We start from the raw sequence: 15,676 nt of genomic DNA, 5'->3' as shown, positions 1-15,676 counted from the left end.
AGCCAAGTCACCTAGAACAGAATTCCGTTAAATTCAGATCTTACATTTATCAGATGATGCTCGTATATCTATAAATAATACATAAATAAACTTGGAGTATCCTCACCCGGGCGTTCTAGTCATGCGGCTGAACAACCTTGGGAGGTTCATGCCCAGGTGGTCGCCCCCCGGGCCCTGGTTTTCAGCCTCAATGCACCCGGGCGAGAAACGAATATCGAGACGAAACTCAAGGATACGAGAAAGTGGGATTCATAAATAGCTGTCGGAATCTAAGTCAAAGAACCAGATTCTTTCTAATAAGTTCTCCAAAGGAAGAAACAAAGAAATCCATCCAGAACAATGTCTGCCCTTAACACCGACAAGACTTCGACGCAAATCTCAAACACCCCAAGCACAACCCCATTGTCTCCGATCGATCATTTGCAATATGTCCAGAAAGTCTCTGGCGCTGAATCAATGAGTCCTGTTTATGAGGGCTTCACCTTTTTCAAGGCTATGCCCAAACAAAGTGCAACCTGGACCTGTGTGAAACGGACAGGAATGAATCTGAGCCAAGACGAATACTTCAAAATGATTCAAAAAAGGGCAAATAAAAAGTCCGCAGTGCAGCAATACCAGAGCCTATCCTCCGATACCAGGCGAGCCCATATAAATCAACTGATGGACGAACAAAGGCACAACAATCCACTTGTTGAGTGGAGCTGCGTCTATGCCAAAGAGAACAGACGGATATCCAAGGCCCGACATGCTCGTCGTGGTGATTATGAAACGGTTTCCATGGATGTCATCGTCATGAAAAGGCCCATGAAGACACAAGCATATTTCCAGGCCTCTATGGGTGGTTTAGTGACCAACGGGGAACCTTTTCGGTCAGATACAAAGGATTCACCCGTGTGGTCTCACTACGGAGGTCATCCTCTGACGTCGGGTCGAAATGGGAATATCCTGCGGCCCATGCTTCAAAATCTGCCTTCCCAAGTGGCTCTAGCAATGAACCCCTTTGCACCATTGAATTCAGCTCGAAGGCCTGACTATGTGTACCTGAATGGCCGGGTTGGAGCCACAAGCCCAGATGTTGAGACGAGTGGATCGGGAAACCAACTGCATGAACCTGCCCTATCAACTGCAACCATCAACAATAGGCCAGCAAGTCCAGCCTTCAGTGCTACAAATAGCAGCGATATGAGCCTTGAACGTACCTCAGATTGTTCATCGGAGAGTAACAGCGACCCAGATGATGCGTCTATGCTTTCTGACCAATCCGACGAATCATCTGCAACCAACGACCCAGAAAGCATGGAGACCGAGACTGAGATCGAACGTCAGGAGCCACAACCAAATCAGGCCTCTCTCCGACAACAGAATGCCAGTACTTACCGCCGCGAGTCGAGTTATGGGGCTAATTCTCGCCAAAAGTCCCAAAGCCGTAGCCGTGACAGGAAGAATGCCCCCCCGCGAGCAATCCGAGGCGCCTCCAGTCAAGATTCTTGGCTCAAGGCAAGCTGAAAGAGCTCGATCAGGCTCATTTTCTGGCAAAAGATATCGAAAGCAGCCCATGAACGACCATGACATTCGAAGCCGAATGCTTGATCACCGTGAAGCAAGTCTTGGACATCGGGAGAAATGGCTGAAGAGAACCTTTTCCGAGGCGCGTCAGCTTGAGCGTCGTCAACCAGCGAGGGATCCGCCATCAGTGTGTCGCTGTGCCTGTCGTTGTGCGATCAAGGAGAAGAGAGAAGCTGCGTAAATTGACACATTCTAGTACTTCGGATATTTTTTGACTTGACTACTGGAAGAACTGTTTTCAATTGCACTGTTAGTTTGAAATAATCAGATCTATACAAACATGATTTGAGCAGTGTCAGACATAGTATACTGTACACCATTTCATGATGTTCGGTCAATTGAGGAACTACAACGCAGATCCCCCGGTGAGCCCCAAGAGCGATGTCATAATGGACACCTAATAATTCAGGCAATAGTTAGGCGTGCCCCTCCATTTACATAACCAATTTACTTTCCCTCCGGCCTCAAGTCTCTTCTTCCTCTTCCATAGCTATCTACATCCCTCAAATCTCTTCTTTGCCCCTTCAATCCTCCACATAATCTTTCAATATGCCTCGCCAATTCTTCGTCGGTGGTAACTTCAAGATGTACGTTATCTCGAGCTTCGCTACCCCGCGGTCTCAAGTCCCTCAATCCTTATGCCTACTCGTTCCATGAAAGACCGCGCAATTGACCCTCAAAAGGAACGGTGTTGCTCAGAGCATCACTGACATCGTGAACAACCTCAATGCCGCCAAGCTCGACGACACCACCGAGGTCGTCATCTCTCCCCCGCCATCTACCTCGCTCTGACCCGCGAGCTTGCCAACCCCAAGATCGGTGTTGCTGCCCAAAACGTCTACGACAAGCCCAACGGTGCTTTCACTGGCGAGATCAGCGTTGAGCAGCTCCGCGATAACAAGATTAACTGGGCTGTCATCGGCCACTCCGAGCGCCGAGTGATCCTGAAGGAGTCTGACGAGGTATGCATACCCGCAGTACCCCAAACCCCAACCATCTGCAAACACCACAGCCAAATGAAGCATAAACTAACTACCGCTGAATAGTTCATTGCTCGCAAGACCAAGGCCGCCATTGAGGGCGGTGTCTCTGTCATCTTCTGCATCGGAGAGACCCTCGAGGTACGTCATTACTACCCGGTTTTCCCATTTTCGTCCCGATTGTGGGTCATCGGGTCAAGACCGGCTATATGTTTTCTGAATACATCCCGCTCACACCCGATTTCTAATGTAGGAGCGTGAGGGCAACAAGACCATCGAGGTTGTCACCCGCCAGCTTAACGCTGTCGCCAAGGAGCTGAGCGCAGAGCAGTGGGACAAGGTCGTCATTGCCTACGAGCCCGTCTGGTATGAACTTGCCCATTTGCTTTGATATCAATATATCCCTCCACATATCTGACACTATTTGTAGGGCTATTGGCACCGGGAAGGTCGCCACCACTGAGCAGGCTCAGGAGGTCCACGCCGCTATCCGCAAGTGGCTCGGCGAGGCCATCTCCGCCCAGGCTCAGGAGAACGTTCGCGTCATCTACGGTGGCTCCGTCAGCGAGAAGAACTGCCGTGAGCTCGCTACTCAGCCCGATGTTGACGGTTTCTTGGTTGGCGGTGCCAGCTTGAAGCCTGCCTGTAAGTTCTTAGAATATGCCCACCTACTGACACTATTCACCGAATTGGTACTAACCAACATCTGCAGTCGTCGACATCATCAACGCCCGCATCTAAAGGGGTTCCGAAACAAACTAATACCCCCATAGTACCCCTATTATCACAGTGAATAGCTCTGTGATGTAGGCGTCAGAAGACAAAATCTTGGAATATCAAGTATATTATCATGAATCTATGTACAATTCTGAAGTATATTTCGATAACACGTAATGGTTGCTACCCCAGCAGAGCAATTAATTCCCTGGCCAACCAGACCGTCCAATAATATGCGCCTAGACAAAACAAGTGGTCCTGAACAGCACATAACCTAGGAAGAATACAATACCGAGACCCCAACTCCACGCCAATACGACATTCCGGGACCGCCTCCACTCTGGGCCGAACCGCTGCCCGAAGCCGAAGATACAGAAGGCGACAATGAGAACGAACCCGGACCCAGCCCGACGCCCGCGCTCACCAGAAGCTCCTTAACCCGGCCTTCCCAGAGAAGCCGCACATTCCAAGACTGATCAATGCGCAGCTTAATGACAGAATCACTCGTCTCGGCCTCGGTGTGCACGTTGGAGCTCACCGGGCCCTCGGGGCGAGCCGGGTCCTCTCAGGAGCGGGGAAGCCGGTGAGCCAGGCAGGGAAACGCCGAAGTCATGCATGCGCATTTTGCGGCGGGCCCATTCGAGATCATCATCATTGGAGGAGTCGGATTTCTTAGTTCGACGCCATAGCTCGCAGCCAGCGACCATTTCGCTTTCCCAGCTGTAGACGTTAAAGCCGAAGCGTGAACTGAAGGCGAGATTAGGCGACGCGCGGAGGGAGTAGGTTGTAGATAAAGAGCCCACGATTGGGGCCAATGTTAGTGTTAGAGTGTAGGGGAAGGTTGAGATGGGTGTTCTGGTGCTGGAAGGTGATGATGATGGCGGGATCTCTGTGGCTGCCGGTAATGTGGTGAACCGTAGGCCGGTTGACATGCCGATCAGCGATGAGATAGGGGAATAGTATGCCTCTGCGCCCGCGGAAAGGAGGGATAATGGCGGCGGGACGTCGCGAGTGTATCGAGGATCTGGGCCGAAGTTCCAGAGTCCGCGCCAACCGAACAGGGCGTTGTCTGTGCTGAAGAGATACTCATTACTGTACTTGCCCGTGTCATGGGATAGCTGGGTGAGCATTGAAGCCTGTGGCGCGGATTTAGATTGCGGCGGTCCCTGAGTTGAGCAGACAGCTAGCGACAGCTGCATATTGGAAGAGATTCTGCGCAGAAAGAGCGCATATAGAGTGGAGGGAGGTGGAAGATGGAGAGAAGCATGGAGAAGAGTAGCTTTCCGCTTTGCCTCACTTTCTTTGATACTTTCTTCATCTTTAGGAATTGGTGGTTCTGGGCGACTTCCATTTGTGAGCCCGGGAATGCTCACGCCGTCTAATAGCGAGTCCCATCCCCAGGTCTCGATGGGGGCCGCGGGGGCCTGCACTTGTCGGTATCCTGGGGATATCTTTCGAAGCGGGATTGACGCACTTCCACTCGGTAGATTGTCGAATGGCACAGTACTAAATAGATATGACACAGATCCATCGAGCAATCCAACGGTGCCGAGTGTGTAACTGGTCGCAAAATGGGGAGTGGACAGTGACGAAAGGTGAACGCGCAATCGTTCGGGGGTCGAGAAGTCCAGGATCGCTGTACCAAATGTGTTAGACCAGCAATCTCCCTTTTCTATAGAGATACTTTCAGAGATAAATCAATTACATACATTGAGCGGTGGTGTTGAGTGACGAGTACGAGTTGTCGCGATTCCAGTGGGTCGCCTCGGCGAAGGATAGCTGGATGTAGTCCATAAAGTCCAGCATTGTCCGGACTCAGCCTCTGCAGGCGACAGTATAAGCAGCACCGTATAATTCAAAGAAAGAACACTTGAAGCAAGAGCAATTGCAGTGAACTTGACCCTGAGAGATCACAGCTGATTGCCCCATTCAGGTTAGCGTTGGATAAGCCCGGCGGTAGGTTAATCCGGTTATCAGCGAAGAAAAAATGTCTGTGGGGGAAACATCTAACCTTCTGTCCGAATTCATTGAACCACCAATTCTAAAATCATAATTCAACATGCCTCGTTCAAAGCGTGCGCGCGTCGTCCACGAGTCTAAGACTGCCAAGAAAGACCACAAGGAGCAGACCCGCCGGCTATTCGCCAACATCCGGGAATGTATCGAGGAATATGATCACCTTTTTGTCTTTGCGGTCGATAACATGCGGAACACCTATTTGAAGGATGTGCGCACTGAATTCGCCGACAGCCGGTAAGTATCTTTACTCCAATCGGAATTTGCCTGAGATTATGAATCAGACAAAGCGGTTGAAGACCAGCGGTGGATCTGATACCAAATATTGATATGCAAATAACCAAGATCGATTGTCTAACAATGTTGTTCCAGAGTTTTCTTCGGCAAGACCAAGGTCATGGGCAAGGCCCTTGGCACTGATGTCGAAAGCGAAGCCGCTCCCAACCTGCGCAAACTCACTCCTTTCCTCGCCGGCGCCGTCGGATTGCTCTTCACCTCCCGCACTCCGGAATCAGTCATCGAATATTTCGAGAACTTCCGTCCCCAGGACTTCGCCCGCGCTGGAACGGAAGCCACCCGCTCTTTCACCATCCCCAACGGCCTAGTCACCGCTCGGGCCGGTGAGATCCCTGCTGAGCAGGATGAGCCTGTCAGCCACACCATTGAGCCCGCGCTCCGCAAGCTCGGTGTCCCCACCCGTCTGGTGAAGGGCAAGGTCATGCTCGAGTTGACTGAGGGCCAGGAGGGCTACCCCGTATGCAAAGAGGGAGAGACTCTGGACTCACGACAGACTACGTTGATGAAGATGTTCGGTATCACCTCGTCTGAGTTCAAGATCGACCTCAAGGCCTACTGGACGCGGAGTAGTGAGGAGGTCAAGATCCTCGACAGTGAGGGTGGAATGGATGTTGATGCATAGATGGGATTTTTATATTTTTCCGTTTTTTATTTCTTCTCTTTCCCATTCGGCATTCGTGTGGCCGGAAAAAAAAGAATTCTGCTGGGCATCTTATGGAGTTTGGTGAGGGCGCTTTCTTTTGCAAATATATTGAAGACTTGTGTGTTTTATCTCTCTTTCTCTCGTCCTTATATGGGGGGCTTCCCCTCGTGCTGGATTATGAGCCTATGACAAGATTCGGATACCAGGTCGAAAAAAGTCTACAAATCTACCTCGTTCTTGGACATCGATCAACCGTAGTGCAGAATCGCTAGCTGTATTGCCTAGACTTTCATCTATCTAGCGAGATACCTGCCTTCAGTCATTTCACATGGTCCTTACCCGGTCTTACCTGATGGTTCACCAGATTCCATTTCGCGCGGAGGACCGACTAAAATACAAATACTTACCCCTGCAGAGAAAACGAAATCCCATAAGACCAAAGGGGGAAAAGGGAAAAACAAAAAGAAAAAGCATTGGAACACAAATGATGAAAGGAAACACCAGGAGAAAGAGAAATAATAGAACGGGGAATACAAGCACAATTCATGAGTCTCTGTCTGCCAGGGCTTAGGCGGCCCGAGCAGAGGATGTAGGAAATAACCACTTTGACATCGAGTTTTGATGTTGATATCATGGCGTGAGGTGGAAAACATTGACGGTTGTGATCGTTACAACGGACTGAATTGCACATAGGCCAATTCATGATTTACCCCCTTACCCTTGAGAAAGAGTGATGAAAACTGGGTAGATCAGTCATACCCACCAGCAAACCCAGGCTTTATCGGAAAGAGGTAAGATCCGGGGATAAGTGAAGGCTTAGTACCTTCTCCTCGAGCGGGGATCGTCGTATCCAGGTTCATCCTCACGGTTTCGCTTGCGTCCGTAATCCTCCCGGCCGCCATCGCGACCACCATCACGGCCGCCGCCGCCATACCTGTCACCACCACGTTCACGGTCCCGGTCCCGGAATCGGTCTCCGTTTCGGTCTCCCATGCGGTCACGATCACGATCTCTGTAACGGTCATCGCGGTCATAGTCGCGGCGGTCACGGTCAGCATAGCTATCTCGAGGGCGCACAGGCTCCATATTGCTGCCGGTTGCACCACGGTCGTATCTGCCACCACCGCGGTCACCGCCGAAGCCACCACCTCTGAAACCTCCGCTGCGTCCACCACCGGGCCCGGAGGGCGCGTTAGGGGGAGCCTGTCCACCGAAGCCGCGGTTGCCCTGGTATCCGATACCACCACGAGGACCACCAAAGCGATCACCGCCACCGCGGAAACCTCCACCACGGTAACCTCCACCTCTGCCACCGAAGCCTCCGCGGAATCCACCTCCCGGTCCAGATGGTGCGTTGAAACCAAGCCCACCGCGCGGCTGGACTTTGGTGTATCCGCGCCCTCCGAGACCGCCACCAAAGCGACGGGGCTTCCACCCCTTGGTGGTGCGGCCACGCTCGACATCTACCACGACTGGTCGTCCTCTGATACTCAAGTTCTCTGTCTCTTTGTAGGCCGCTGATATTGGGGAAAGAACTGGTGTTAGCAACATATCTTACCACAGGACAGAAAAATGTGTGGGTCTAGCACCAAGTAAATTGGCATGGTGGTGATACCTTTCATATCTTTCTCGCGCTCAAACACGATGAATCCATAGCCTCGGTGGGGTTTCTTTTTCTTGTCTGATACTGTATCTTTGACAATGGAAATCTGTCACCCACAATGTTAGCGCTTGTTATTTTCACAAAGCATAGGGAAAACATGACCTACTCTTTCAATGGGACCAAATCGGCCAAACTCTCGTTCCAGGTCGGATTCTTTGGTGTCATAACTGAGGCGTGAAACAAAGATAGTCTTGAATGGGTCACCTCGAACTTGAGGATCTTTGTCTGGATTGTCTTTAAGACATAGCCATGTTAGTATCTTGAAGCACAAAAACGATGTGAACAGATAAAGCATACAGTTTTGCAGTCCTTCCGTTATCTGCTTCTCTAACTTCTCCTTCTTCTCAGCTTTCTCACGCAATTTGCGCTGCATCACGCTTTCAGTTGCATTGTAGGGAACTTCTTCGGCGAAAGCTTTAGCATCGGCCAGGAACTGGGCAACTCCGGAAAGAGTGCTCTTTTGGCAGTCATCTGGTGCGCGATCGCTTGGAGGCAGATATCGAAGGGGTGGACGGGGTTGAAATAGCGCCAAAAGTGGCGGGGGTAGCTTGTCCGTCATACTGAGTTGTAAACCCAATGCAGACGAAGTTGGGAGGGTGGAGTAAGACGATGTGTGGAAGTTGAGTGAACCCTCAGGAGTGAGAGCTTCGCGTCGCAGTCCTGGTCTTAGCGTCGAATGATGGAAGTCGCTGCAAACGCTATTGGTGCACGGGACTTACCGCCCGTACCAATCACGTGCACCAGAAAATGCCCCAGAGCGCCATCGCAACTTGTAAAATACGACGATAACTATTGACGACTAGAAAAATGCCGCTGCGCGGAATTAGAACATCTACGGCAGCCAGGGTATGTGAAGTCCAGATCTTTGATATTCAAATTGCCAAACTGACTCGGGTTATCTGCTTAGAACGGCGCCGGTGCCTTCATCCTACAATGCAAACGCCTTGACTTCCATTACTGCAACTGGGCAGGCAGCTCAAAGGGCATGGTGTAGGTGTATCCTAAATGGTGCAAATTGCCTTTCCAGAAACATCCGTACTGATATCGAACGTCATAGTGCTTTCTTGGAGAAAACCCTCCCCACCTTCGCCCGCGAAAACCCTCAGATTGAGATCCGTGTCTCTCCCCACCCCAGAAACACCCCCTGATTAAGGGCCTCTACATCAATGGCCGTGAGAAGCCTGTATGTGTACGGAACATGGAGCCCCACGAGATCCTAAAGAAGGCAAACCTCCTCAAGGAAGCCAGCGGAGAGAAGTTGAAGCGGGTCAAGAAGCCGGTTACAAGTTTGAACGAGAGTGTACGTGGTATCTGGTCACCATACCACGGTGATCTTCGGGGGGTCTAAACGGAGGTGTTTTATTATTTATGGTTCTTGTTCTCTATGCGGTGGTGACTACCAGGTATCCCCACTGCAACTTACTGTACTATTGACCTGGGTTCTGTTTTATTTCTTTCATTCTTGTCTATTTGCTACCTGGAAGCCAATGGTGTTTTGAAACCCATGTTTTATGCATAACAAACTCGAGCCTACATGAATTTGAAGACAACAAGTCTGCAATGATCAACTTGTACTCTTAAGTTAACTTATACCCATATCCAAGTATGTCAGTTTTTGGGTTTGTGTTGTGATTAAGATATACTAAGTTATGGAGTGCAGGACATGCCCTTCATGCGTAGATGTAATATTGTACTGAAGTTCCTCTATAACTTAGCTCTCTCCGTTTTAGTGCTCAGCCCTTGCCGCTTTTTGCTCTCTAGGTAAAACAGCCCTGTGTCCGTCAGAATAGCTAATTCATTTGCCATCCCGAGGGCTATTTTATTTATGACTGTACCATTTATATAAACCCAGGGCGTAAATGGCGGGCTAGGCATTTGCTTATTTTTATAAATTACGCTCATTTTATTCCGAGGACTATCAGTATCTGGTATTAGTCTACCGTAGTCCCTATGTATGGTGTCAGGATTATGAGCCCATTTATCTATGTAGCATCCCACTTGAAATAGCTTGAAACAGTGAGTCACAGTTACTAGTAACTTCGTGAGTCTCTGACCTTGCGCAATAACCCTACCATTTGCACGCTACCTCCAGGGAACACTAATAAGAACGAACTATATAACGCCGAGATACCACTTGTCTTCTGTAATCTCTCCATACAGGAGGTCACTTAGTCTTCGAACACCATAAGGGTGGGAATGCATTTTAGATCCGAGTAATTCTTTATCCAGATTTTGTACAAGGGCCGCAGATTACTCCGGACTCCGAATACTTCTTTCATTTGCATCCAATGGCCACACATCTTCTTAACTTGGTTTGGATCCGAGATCATAAATGTACCTAATGAGGCTGGAGTCGGCTACCTTATCGCAACATTCACAGCCAATCTTTTGGACTGGGGGTTCTGTTTTTGCCAGGGTTCGTCCATCCCCTGGTTTTCTATCTGCGTAATCCTCTTCCCTTGCTCTGATCTTCGACATTTCATCTGAATACCTTTCTTACAACGAGAAAGCTGAAGATGCAATGCGGTATTTCTGCCGACAACCACTTTGGACCACGAGTGCTGCCATGCCGTCGCGAGTTCGACTTCACGTTGCTATTCGAGCAGGGGATTCTAGCTTTGGCTCCAGACCTTTTATTCCTCGCTCTATGGGTTTTTCGGTGGTGCCATATCCGCAGAGAGCCCAAGAAAATACGCCACGGCACTGCTGGCACTTGGAAAATGGCAGGTTGCTCTTGCTTTACTGCCCTCAGAATTAGGCTTGCAAGCTAATATGACCTTGAAATACCGTGCAGGTGCTTTCCACCCTACTTCTGGCACTGAAGCTTGTTCTCCTCGTTTTATGGAGTTTGCCACGCTTTACAAGAACAAAAATTTCAGTTCTGTCCGCTGCAGTCGCGATGATCAGTACTCTGGCGTTGCTACTGCTATCATTCTATGAGCATTCACGTTCACTGAGGCCTTCGAGTTTGATTTGCCTTTATTTGCTGGTGAGTATAATATTTGAAATTGCCCAAGTCCGGACTTTGTGGCTGTTACATCCTGCAAGTTATCCTCTCGCTGCGACAGCTACTATTGCACTCACAGCCCGATCCCTGTTGCTCCTGTCGGAGACGTATGAAAAGGGGAAATGTCTTAGCCCACAATGCGGCCACATCTCACCAGAAAGTTCAACCGGAATCTTCAGTCAAAGTACCTATTGGTGGCTCAATCGGTTCTTCATCAGTGGCTTCCGAGACAACCTATCCCTCGATGATCTCTATCCCCTAGACGAAGAACTTTCTTCCAATTCTACCGTCTCTCCAATTCTACCGTCTCCCTTCATCAGCATCGGTGGAAGAACAACGAAGGTGAATTCATACGATACGGGAGGAATAATATACATACTAAATTAAAACTGCCAGCAAAATCCACACAACGGCTCGCTCTTTTCCTTGATGTTATTTATGATTCGAAGTGGACAGTAGCAGCAGCAGTTGCTCCTCGCCTTTGTTTGATTGGGTTCAAGTTCGCCCAGCCCTTTCTCATTAACGACATTATTGATTACGTTTCTGAGAAAGGGTCCAGTGGGTTGTCCGGGGTCAAGTATGGTTTTGTCGGTGCGACGGTGCTAGTCTACGTGGGGATAGCAGTGAGCAAATCATACGTCTCTTGCTGGCTTGATGTCTTATGTCGCTAATGACCTTTCTCCCAAAACTTTAGGTGAGCACTGCTCTCTACAAGCGTCAAGCTATCCGCATGGTCACTATGACTCGTGGGTCATCAGTTACAATGATATATTCAAAGACCCTACACCAAGCTTCGGATCAATGTCAAGAGGCTGGTTCGACTACGTTGATGAGCACCGATATCGATCGGATTGCCACCGGGCTATTAAATTCCCACGAACTCTGGGCATCCCCTGTAGAGATTGTGATTGCGCTGGTGCTTCTAGGCAAATGCGTTGGATACCCCTCGATAACTGCTCTAGGTATTGCTATGAGTACGTTCATTTTAGACGCGAAAATGGAAAGCCATATAAAAAAAAGTTACTAACCAAAATATAGTGAGCGTACTAGGGTCGTTCTATCTCGCTCCTCAAATGCGCCAAATGCAAAAGGCCTGGGTACATGCTGTCCAAGAGAGAGTCAATTTCACATCGGTAATACTGAAAGAAATGCGCCAGATCAAAATGTTCGGGATTGAGTCAGATGTGGCATTCAAGATACGCGGCCTTCGTGAATTGGAACTACATCGATCCAAGCCCTACCGGTCAATGATTGTCGGCGTCAATGTTTTGGGCACGTTGTCAACTGCTATTGCTCCCGCTTTAACAATAGCCGTGTACGCCGCTACACAGCTGAACCTCAGGCTAGAGACACCCAGCACTGATGTTGTCTTCACGTCTTTGTCCTTGATTTCTCTTTTGACAAACCCGGTGGTGCTGTTATCTGTCTTGTTGACTAGATTCACATCCGCTATTGGCTGTTTTGACCGAATTCAAGAATTTCTTTGCAAAGAAAGCCGAGTGAACGAGGTCACATCTGTTGATGAATATTTGGCGCCTGAGAATGCTTCAGGGATGGAGCTTACATCACTACTGACTCAGTCCTCTCAGCCTCTTGTCTGCATGACTGATTGCTGTTTTAGCTTGGGTGTGGATATTCCGGCAATACTCCATGGACTAACATTGAAGATACAGCATGCTTCGTTTTCAGCTGTGACTGGACCTATTGGCTCTGGCAAGTCGTCTTTGCTCAAAGCCATGCTGGGCGAAATGCATCGACCAGAAGGGACATTGTCTGTTCGCTCGGTCAAAATGGCGTATTGCCAGCAATCTCCATGGATATTTAATGGCACACTAAGAGCCAACATCGTCGGCGAATCACCTCTTGACGAAGAGTGGCTCAAAGAGGTGGTTTATGCCTGTAACCTGGACGTCGAAACCACAATTCTTTCCTTTGGACTTGACACAGTAGCTGGGAGTTCGGGAGCTCAGCTTAGTGGAGGGCAGAAGCAGCGGGTGGTAAGTATACTGGTAGTCTAATTTCATCTTAGGTGCTAATCTGCGTGATTTCAGGCTTTGGCTAGAGCAATCTACGCAAGACCATCTTTGCTGATCTTAGATGACATCTTCGGCGCCTTAGACGCAGTGACATCAAGGCTAATTTTCCAGCGAGTGCTCGGTCGTGCCGGCCTGGTCAGGAGGCTCGGCATCGCAACCATTCTTGTGACGATAGCTGGTTAGTCCGACTTTACCTGTTCAAATACTCTTCAAATAATTGCGGCGCTGACTATTCTCCTTATTTCACCAGTGAAACATCTGAAAGAAGCCGATAATTTGATTGTTCTTTCAAAGGACGGCCGCATGGAAGGCCAAGGGATCTTTGGAGAACTGGAGAAGAGGAATCAGTACCTACAGAGCCTTTCACGTTCCCCAAGTCCCGAAGACGATGAAGTCGAAGAAAGCAAGGAAAGCGACTCTCAGCCCGGGGAAACTCGCGAAGTGAAGAAAGAAACCGGAGAAATGGCTGAGAGAGAAACAGTTCACAAAATCTTCCGAGGTGATGGTGACTTCTCGCTTTACACCTATTACATTAATTCGTTCGGCTGGTGGGCGTTTGGGCTAACGCTGGGATTCGCAACTCTATACGTGTTTTGTATTGCCTTTCCGCGTGAGTATACCCATCAGCGAACATGTCCAGAGATTTGTTGCTAATATCACTCACCGTAGAGGTCATGCTTAGCTGGTGGTGTGACTCAAGTCCTCCAAAGAACTATGTCTATCTCGGTTCCTATGTCGGCATTTCTTCCATCGCTATCATTGCGATGGGAGTCTTTATTGGGTATGTTTGAAGCACTGCGCACTATATATGTTTAGAGATATCTCATACATCTTAGGTTCTTTTTTGTCTGGACTGTGCCTCGGTCCGCTATTAAGCTGCATAGGATCTTTTTGGGGACGGTAATGAGGTTGGTAGTGGAGGCTCGTTTTATATTAGACTGGATTTGTTGCTGAGCTTTTTAGGGCACCTTGGCCGAGCCTGGCTCCGATAGATACAGGAAATTTGATCAATAGGTAAGCCCTATGTTCGGATCTCAATGGATTTAGCTAAAAGATAAATCTTTCCAGATTTAGCCAAGACATGTCTCTTCTTGACATGCAGCTTCCTGTTGCCTTCGGCATAACACTTCAGAGTGCGAAATATCTTTTCCCCGGACGTTAACAAACCAACAAATAATCAAATGCTGACTATTCGAGTAGACCTTTTGACTTGTATTGCACAAGGGGCCTTGATCGCTACTGGGTCAGGCTACATGTCTGTCATAATTCCCTTCTGCATTGTTGCAGTATGGATAATCCAGGCTTTCTACTTGCATACTTCACGACAGATTAGACTGCTCGATCTGGAAGCAAAAGCTCCTCTTTACGCCCACTTTATGTAAACCATGGAGGGTCTAACTACTGTGCGAGCACTTCGTTGGCAACGTCAATTTGCAGATCGCAATACCACGCTTCTCGAGACGTCCCAGAAACCATTTTACACCATGTATTCCATTCAGCAGTGGTTGCAGGTTGTTTTGGATCTACTCGTTGCGGGCGTTGCGACAGTTCTAGTTGCACTGGCTGTTTTCGTGACAAAGCAAAGTAGCTCTGGGGCCGTCGGCGTTGCCCTCGTGAACTTGCTTTCATTCAACTCAACGTTGACATTGTTGATTACCAACTGGACACAGCTTGAGACTTCTCTAGGCGCAGTTGCGAGAGTCAAACAATTTGTGACTGACTCACAGCTGCAACCTATTGCTAGAAGAGGGATAACTTGTCCAGAGGGTTGGCCTTGGAAGGGCCGAGTTGAATTCCGAAGGGTTTCTGCGTCATATGGGTAAGTTTCTCTTTTGTCATCGCTCTTCAAAGCAGATCTGGATAAAGCAATGGACTGAGATTGCTCTTAGGGGGCAAGGCTCCGCTCCAGTGGTGAGGGATATCTCCTTTACACTGGAGGGCGGACAGAAACTTGGCATTTGTGGGCGAACTGGAAGGTGAGGCTAGAAAAGTTCCTATCAATAAGATATAGCTAAACGGTTGAATAGTAGGAAGAGTTCTTTACTTGCTTGTATTTTTCTCTCTCGCGACGGTCACATCTGGCGAAATCTACATTTGACGGCATCGACATCTCAACCGTTCCCAAAGAGAAGCTCCATTCTGCATTGGTCGAAATATCTCAAAATCCATTAATTCTTCCCGGTTCTGTTCGTGAAAATATCTCCCTGGGAATATCATCGGCGATTGATGATTCGGAGATGATGACTGCCCTAGAGGGAGTCGGGCGTTGGAATCAGATTCGTGGCCATGGTGGTCTCAGCGCGAACATTGATTCGATTAATCTGTCCAATGGCCAAAAGCAGATATTCTGCATTGCCCGTGCTATTTTATCACCTGGTCGAGTTGTCATCATGGATGAGCCTACAAGCGGGTTTGATGAACACACCGAGAGATTGGCCACGGAACTTCTTCGTGAGCGGCTGAAAGGACGAACTACCATCTCAATTGCCCATCAGATCAATACTGTAATGGACTCGGATTTGATCATGGTCATAGATCAAGGTACAGTATCTGAAATGGGAGCACCGCGAAAACTATTGAGTAGGAGAGGCATGTTTTGGTAGTTGTTCCGGGACAAGAGTGTCTAAAATTAGCAAAGAGCACGTCTCCCTAAGTTCAATGGAAGCACAATTTCCTCGATTCACTGGGTTACAGCCCACCAGCCATCTACGACAGTGAACCTTAGAATAGGGGTCATATTCGCAATCCTCC

General features: G+C 48.9%; 7 protein-coding genes across 7 annotated transcripts; 5 read left to right on the top strand and 2 right to left on the bottom strand.

Moving 5' to 3' along the window:
• Positions 1 to 339: 339 nt before the first annotated feature.
• On the top strand, positions 340 to 1,747 carry N7519_005553 (uncharacterized protein; the record flags this gene model as incomplete). The annotated part of the gene is made up of 2 exons (XM_057292329.1): positions 340 to 1,321; positions 1,371 to 1,747. 2 exons carry the CDS (start codon positions 340 to 342, stop codon positions 1,745 to 1,747), a joined length of 1,359 nt encoding a protein of 452 aa, XP_057147140.1.
• A 368-nt stretch (positions 1,748 to 2,115) lies between these two features.
• On the top strand, positions 2,116 to 3,287 carry N7519_005552 (triose-phosphate isomerase TPI1; the record flags this gene model as incomplete). The annotated part of the gene is made up of 7 exons (XM_057292328.1): positions 2,116 to 2,153; positions 2,250 to 2,325; positions 2,382 to 2,528; positions 2,613 to 2,687; positions 2,800 to 2,912; positions 2,977 to 3,191; positions 3,259 to 3,287. The coding sequence occupies 7 exons, from the start codon at positions 2,116 to 2,118 to the stop codon at positions 3,285 to 3,287; spliced, it is 693 nt and encodes a 230-aa protein (XP_057147139.1).
• Positions 3,288 to 3,763: 476 nt separating this feature from the next.
• Positions 3,764 to 5,069, bottom strand: N7519_005551 (mitochondrial distribution and morphology protein 10; the record flags this gene model as incomplete). The annotated part of the gene is made up of 2 exons (XM_057292327.1): positions 3,764 to 4,899; positions 4,973 to 5,069. The coding sequence occupies 2 exons, from the start codon at positions 5,067 to 5,069 to the stop codon at positions 3,764 to 3,766; spliced, it is 1,233 nt and encodes a 410-aa protein (XP_057147138.1).
• Positions 5,070 to 5,322: 253 nt separating this feature from the next.
• On the top strand, positions 5,323 to 6,198 carry N7519_005550 (ribosome assembly factor MRT4; the record flags this gene model as incomplete). Its single annotated transcript, XM_057292326.1, has 2 exons — positions 5,323 to 5,516; positions 5,652 to 6,198. The coding sequence occupies 2 exons, from the start codon at positions 5,323 to 5,325 to the stop codon at positions 6,196 to 6,198; spliced, it is 741 nt and encodes a 246-aa protein (XP_057147137.1).
• An 837-nt stretch (positions 6,199 to 7,035) lies between these two features.
• Positions 7,036 to 8,441, bottom strand: N7519_005549 (U1 small nuclear ribonucleoprotein 70 kDa; the record flags this gene model as incomplete). Its single annotated transcript, XM_057292325.1, has 4 exons — positions 7,036 to 7,736; positions 7,835 to 7,928; positions 7,989 to 8,116; positions 8,180 to 8,441. 4 exons carry the CDS (start codon positions 8,439 to 8,441, stop codon positions 7,036 to 7,038), a joined length of 1,185 nt encoding a protein of 394 aa, XP_057147136.1.
• Positions 8,442 to 8,678: 237 nt separating this feature from the next.
• N7519_005548 (mitochondrial 54S ribosomal protein mL43) lies at positions 8,679 to 9,230 on the top strand (the record flags this gene model as incomplete). Its single annotated transcript, XM_057292324.1, is given in 4 exon segments — positions 8,679 to 8,728; positions 8,790 to 8,872; positions 8,940 to 9,000; positions 9,018 to 9,230. 4 exon segments carry the CDS (start codon positions 8,690 to 8,692, stop codon positions 9,228 to 9,230), a joined length of 396 nt encoding a protein of 131 aa, XP_057147135.1. The 5' UTR covers positions 8,679 to 8,689.
• A 1,449-nt stretch (positions 9,231 to 10,679) lies between these two features.
• On the top strand, positions 10,680 to 15,465 carry N7519_005547 (ABC transporter integral membrane type 1; the record flags this gene model as incomplete). The annotated part of the gene is made up of 12 exons (XM_057292323.1): positions 10,680 to 11,214; positions 11,286 to 11,512; positions 11,584 to 11,863; positions 11,928 to 12,886; positions 12,941 to 13,103; positions 13,176 to 13,535; positions 13,595 to 13,706; positions 13,889 to 13,939; positions 13,994 to 14,058; positions 14,363 to 14,616; positions 14,815 to 14,901; positions 14,956 to 15,465. Coding segments are annotated over 12 exons (3,603 nt in total), but the record flags the coding sequence as incomplete, so codon positions are not given.
• Between the last annotated feature and the right edge of the window lie 211 nt (positions 15,466 to 15,676).

This window comes from Penicillium mononematosum (genome assembly GCF_028829835.1).
Source record: "Penicillium mononematosum strain IBT 11891 chromosome Unknown utg000003l:1.0-8172316.0:1.0-8177699.0, whole genome shotgun sequence".
NCBI classification, from domain to species: Eukaryota; Fungi; Ascomycota; class Eurotiomycetes; order Eurotiales; family Aspergillaceae; genus Penicillium; species Penicillium mononematosum.
This window is presented reverse-complemented; position numbering and strand designations above follow the sequence as displayed.